Source organism: Gossypium raimondii, chromosome 1 (assembly GCF_025698545.1).
Source record: "Gossypium raimondii isolate GPD5lz chromosome 1, ASM2569854v1, whole genome shotgun sequence".
Lineage (NCBI taxonomy): Eukaryota > Viridiplantae > Streptophyta > Magnoliopsida > Malvales > Malvaceae > Gossypium > Gossypium raimondii.
The window spans coordinates 45,745,587-45,751,586 of record NC_068565.1 but is presented as its reverse complement, the minus strand read 5'-3'; the positions used below and the strand labels follow the sequence as shown (position 1 = coordinate 45,751,586).

Genomic DNA, 6,000 nt, shown 5'->3' with positions numbered 1-6,000 from the left:
ATAAATCTCTAGAAATTTATATATATATTGAACTTTTGAAGAATATTTTGTATCTATTTTTCAAGAGGGCCAATTTGCTTATTCTTTAAATTGATAGGAACTCAAAAGATATTTACACTAATTTATTAATTGATTTATTTGAATCATAAAAGTTAATTCAACTAAAATTCAGCAAATGAATTACGAGATTATTTGAAAAATAAAATAAATCAATTAAACTAACTCGAAATTAAAAAATCAAATCAAATTAAATTTTGTTAAAATGATATTATGAGTCGCATTTTCTTTAAATTACTCATTAATATTAGAGTAAAAAAAAAGAATGAGGAAATTAATCCTTGTACATTAGATTAAAATAATTTTTTTTGCTAAAATTTTCATTTATTGTTAAAAATTTACCCTTTTTTGGGTTAAGAGGGTAAAATACAATCTAACTTTAAGTAAATGGGCATCGATGATACTTTTACCATGTAAACTAAGGGTGAGTTTGGATGGGCGGTACGTTTACTTGCGATTAGTGTAAAAACAACGGTGGCGGTGAGATTAAATACTGTGGCGTGAGATAAAAAGTAAGTTAAACGCACCGGACCGCACCTAATGCCCAACTAAACCCACATTAAGTTGAGAGAAATTGAATCTAAGGACTTTGACCGATCTCAAAGGTGTAACACTACACTTAACCTTACCATATCCTTCTCCCTTGTCTGCTGCACTGCAACCCAGCTATATTACAGCCTGTTTTCTAATCAGCTCTCAACTTTCCTTTTTGATTACAGATCCCTTTGCCCCCTTACCCTTTTAATATGCTTTAGTCGTCGCATAAGTCGGTAAACTCAACACCAAGTAATTCGCAGGGTTGCAACAGCAGCAGCTGGGAGAAAAGACGATCCAAAACTCTTCCTAAAACGAGCAAAAATAGTAAGAGTTATATTAATGGATCCGTGTCCTTTTGTACGGATCCTCGTAGGTAATTTGGCCCTGAGGTTTCCACTTTCTACAAAGCCCTCGCTTTCAAGGATCCATCCTTCTACTTCTCCATGTTACTGCAAGATCAAACTCAAGAACTTCCCTCACCAGGTGGGTTCAATCCCTTTGATCCATGCAAACACCCAAAACCCAGAAAGCTGCAACTTCTCTTTGCAGAAATCGCTCGCTGCGTGTTTCAGTTTAAGCAAGTCCCAGGTGGATAGGATCATCTCGAAAGGGGGTTCATCATATAAACTTTCCATCGAGGTTTACGCTGACCCTGATGGCAGTACCTGCGGATTGGCATCTGGGAAGTTATTGGGGAGGGTTACGGTGCCCTTGGATTTACGTGGAGCGGAATCAAGGTCGTCTGTTGCTCATAATGGATGGATTGATATAGGCCGAAACAAAAGCAACAAGAATGGATCCTCTGCGCAGATGTTTTTAACTGTCAGGACTGAACCTGACCCGAGATTTGTGTTCCAGTTTGGTGGTGAACCAGAGTGTAGTCCTCAGGTTTTTCAGGTTCAGGGGAGTGTTAAACAGGCCGTTTTCACTTGCAAGTTCGGTTTTAGAAGCTCCAGCGATCGGAACTTGGGATCAAGGTTTGCTTTTTCCTCCTGATCTCTGTTTTTTTTTTCTTTTCAATTATTGTTTGGATTTGCCGTTTAATTTATTGTTGTCCATGTGTTTCTCAAGGTTTTGTTTTGTTATATTATTTTACAGGACATCTTTGCCTGAATCGAACACTTCAAGAAATTGGCTACCATCTCTAAAAACAGATAAAGATCAATCCGCCAAAGAACGAAAAGGCTGGTCAATTACAGTCCACGACCTCTCAGGCTCTCCCGTAGCAATGGCATCAATGGTAACCCCATTTGTCCCTTCCCCTGGCTCGGACAGGGTCAGCCGTTCAAACCCTGGAGCATGGTCAATTCTTCGTCCAGAATGTGGAACCTGGAAACCCTGGGGTCGCCTCGAAGCCTGGCGTGAGCCTGGTTTCACTGACGCCCTTGGATACCGATTTGACCTCTTCCATGATGATATCGTGGCCACAGGAACAACCACCACCGTCGCCAGTTCCACCCTCAGCACCAAACTTGGGGGGAAATTCACCATGGATATGACAACAAACATAACAACTCCATCAGTAAGCCCGCAAAGCAGCTGTGACCTGGGGTCAGGCTCACGTCCCGGGTCAAGACCAGGATCGGGATCAGGGTCAGATTTCGGGTTTGGGTTGCCCCTTTCCCCGCAGAGCATGTACCGGGGTGGATTTGTGATGTCGTCAACGGTGGAAGGTGTGGGGAAATGCAGTAAACCGGAAGTGGAAGTAGGAGTAAAGCACGTGACATGCACGGAGGATGCTGCTGCCTTTGTGGCGTTGGCAGCGGCTATGGATCTAAGCATGGATGCTTGTCAGTCCTTCTCTCAAAAGTTACGGAAAGAGCTGAGACAGCAAAGTCAGAACTTTGTAGATTAAGGGTTTTTGTCGATTTAGTTGTTTTTGGATTGGGATTTGGGATTCTTTCGGCAGATAAGCTAACAGCAGTTTTTGAGTTGGATGTAAGGATTAGTTTGTACAGTGCGGAATGACGAGGCATGAACTTTTTTTATATATATTTAAAAAACTTTATGATTGTTGATTGTTTAATTCCTTGTACTTTCTCCTCATAGATATAAGTGCTTTTGCATGAGAATCCTATGTTGAAAATGTGGAAGGAAAGGGGTAGTCAAGAAAATCCATTTTTCAAGATGCTGGGAGGGATTCATGTTCTTCCCTAACTAGATTGTGTCAAATGCACTAGAAATCGGATAGAATCACCCCCTTTCACTTTAACACAACAATGTTGATTATTAAAGCAGCAGATTAACTAATATGTTTACTTCAATTCATCATGCAATCTTTTATGTTTTTCTTTCATTTCGTTTTGCTGCAGATATAAGCAAGGGAACCAAACCAAATGGTTAATGAATTTCATCATTACTGGAGTTTTTAGATTTACAAGTGTAGAGACATGAGAACAGAAAGCAGAAAGTGAAACAGCCTTTAGTTTTTATCCACCTTGTTGGCATTTATTACAACTTTGGTTTGATGTAATTATTGGATGTGCAGAGCATCCACTCCAATTTTTTTTTTTTATGATATAGAATTAAAAGTTTAATATTCGTGCATTCAATGGTAATAATATATTTACATCACAGAGTTAGATAATACAATTAAAACGAGCTATTCAAATAAAGGGTTGTAATTACTTTTCGAAAATTCAAACTCAAATAAATTTTATGGATAAACAACCCACTCTTTAAAAAACAAAAAAAACTATGGGTAAACTACAAAAATAGTCACTTTTGTTTGGCTCAGGTTTCATTTTACTCACTTATGTTTGAAATGTTACGTTTTAGTCACTTATGTTATCACGTTGTAACATTTTAGTCACTGAGCCGTTAGTTTACATTAGCATTGTAACGATGAAACTGATGTGGCACGTTAAATCATCATTTCAAACAAAATTCTAGGTTAATTTATACAACCGGTCCCCATTTTTTTCGTTTGGAGCAATTTAATTTTTTTCTTTTATGTTTTTAACTTTCTTTCTTTTCATTCTCTTATGCTTCTCCTTTGTTTTCCTCCTTCTCCATTTCTTTCAACATAATTTTTCTATGTTTTATTTTTTGAACAATTTAATTTTTTTTTGAGTGAGGCGAGCTTGTGGACTAGTTACAAATGGAAAGCATAGAAAACTATGTTAAAAGAAATGAAGAAGGAGGAAAATAGAGGAGAAGCATAAGAGAATGGAAAAAAAGTTAGAAGAACATAAAAGAAAATTTTAAATTGTTGAAAACGAAAAATATAGGGACCAATTGTAGAATTTAACCTAAAATTTTCGTTTGAAATGATGATTTAACGTGCCACATCAACTTACCGTTACACCATTGTCGACAATTAACGACTCAGTGACTAAAATGTTACAACACGATAACGTAAGTGACTAAAACGTAACATTTCAAACATAAGTGACTAAAATGTAACCTAAGGCAAACAAAAGTGACTATTTTGATAGTTTACCCAAAAACTATTCATCAAGTGAAACAAGTAAATGAAATCTACCCATTCCTCGATGAGAACAAAAATTTAAAATTTGAGAAACATAACCTTATTTTTAATTTCTTTTATCCAATAAAGATAAACATAACTTGGAGGTTGACCGGTTTCTATGGGGCCGCGGAGGTGCAAGGATGAAGGGAGGCATGAAATATGTTTCCCAAATTAATTTTTTTGTTTCTGGGTTTTGGTATTTCCCTTTTCTTTTAGTTTCTTGTTGCTGTAAAATTTCCATTTTTGGGTTGATAAATCAACTCCCAAGATGGGTTCATCTTTTTGTCTTTCATTCTTATGAAATATCGTACTTTGCAAGAGATGAAAATTTAGATCTAATATTAACTTGAGCCTGCATCAACTACCTCAAAAATTTGAATACCAATCTCACTAATTTCAAAACTATGAGCTTCTTCCCTCGCTTTCCTCATGTATGGTACTCCTTTGAGATTGAATATTGCACCTTATACTGTTATAACCAATTAGATCTCCTTCAACAAATGACCTGTAAAATTTTGATAAAGATTAGACACAAAAGATCATGGCAGCCTCACTGTCAGAATATTGGGCATTCAAGTTAACGTCTTTACTGGTTTCAGCGGTTAAATCAATTCATGACATGCAAATATCTCTCAGAAATTGCAATCGACAACCAAAGGCTAGGCAATTTACTCTGGAAGTACCAAGACATTATCTAAGCTTCTTTTTCGCCGTCAGACATAGGTGTGTAATTCCATTCTGTCAAGCATTTAAAAAGGGATTGAATGAGGGTTTGTAAGGAGACATATATTCATGTTACTAGAGACTAGCAATCAGCAACAATCCTCTAGTGTTTGTTGACAGTCACAATGGTTACTTAATGGGTTCACGTTATACAACAATTTCATGCACATAAAAACAACTCGATGCGATCCTTAGACACAGAAGCCATTGCAATCGTTGGCAATGGTTCACAACAAAAGCTTTCATTGTCACCTTCGAGGGAAGCCCGAGACCGCTGCCTTTTTCGTCCAACTTTTCCATCATAGGGATGAATCCTCCAAGCAAGGGTGAGCCAAAAAGAGAATTAATTGAATAAATTGAATCGATTTTATGGAACCAAGTCCATTTGTTTAGTTTTTGGATTATGTAGTTTGCTTATTTGGCTTCATCGTGTTATTCAATCGGTTATCAATTTTAGGGTGTTTTTGTTTAAAGGAAAATAATTTATAGAAAATGTTGTTTATATTTTTTGTATTAGGTGGAAAATAATATAAGTACATTTTGTTATGGGAAATAAGTTTTCATATTAAAAACGCAAATAACTTTTTGGAAATAGAGTTGTATATAAAATTAGCTTAAATAAAATCAATGATTATATTGATAATAAAGTTTTAATTTTAATTTTTTAAAATAAAAATTAATCTCAAATATTATAATTTTTAATATGGATAAACATCAAAACTATACATACTTTGATTCAATGTGCAATATCATATGTGAACTTTATTTTTGTTCAATTTTTTATTTGATTTAATTTTCGAAATCACTAACATTATTGAATTAGCACAATTTTACGTTGATATATTGCACACACAAATAATTATATTAATCCAATATAAGAAATATTGTATATATTCATTTATGTAAATATGTACAATTAAATTAAGATCAAAATTTTATGTATACATTAATGTTGTCAAAAGCTTCGGAACTAAGACATCTATATAACTTGAGGTGCAAGGTGCAAAAAAAATCAATTGTCTGAGTAAATCTAGCTGCAAGTATATAAATATAAATGTAATATGCATATAAAAACATATGTAAGTGATACATATAGTTAATAAATATTAATTAATTAGTAAAAGAAAGATAAATTATAATATTGCCAGGATTTGGGAACCAATTGTCCAAATGACTGATAGGATCTGGACCTTCGACCCGGATAAACCCGA

The 6,000-nt window shown here is 35.1% G+C and overlaps 1 protein-coding gene across 2 annotated transcripts; it reads left to right on the top strand.

The window, feature by feature from the left end:
* The first annotated feature begins 760 nt into the window (after positions 1 to 760).
* LOC105786066 (uncharacterized) lies at positions 761 to 3,141 on the top strand. Of its 2 annotated transcripts, XR_008198539.1 has the most exons (3): positions 761 to 1,571; positions 1,693 to 2,566; positions 2,907 to 3,141. XR_008198539.1 is itself a non-coding variant. In XM_012612330.2 (2 exons), exons 1-2 carry the CDS (start codon positions 934 to 936, stop codon positions 2,447 to 2,449), a joined length of 1,395 nt encoding a protein of 464 aa, XP_012467784.1. In that variant the 5' UTR covers positions 761 to 933; the 3' UTR covers positions 2,450 to 2,620. The 2 variants fall into 2 exon arrangements, 1 of the variants encoding a protein (XP_012467784.1); XM_012612330.2 differs by lacking the exon at positions 2,907 to 3,141 and having other exon boundaries at positions 1,693 to 2,620.
* Positions 3,142 to 6,000: the final 2,859 nt, after the last annotated feature.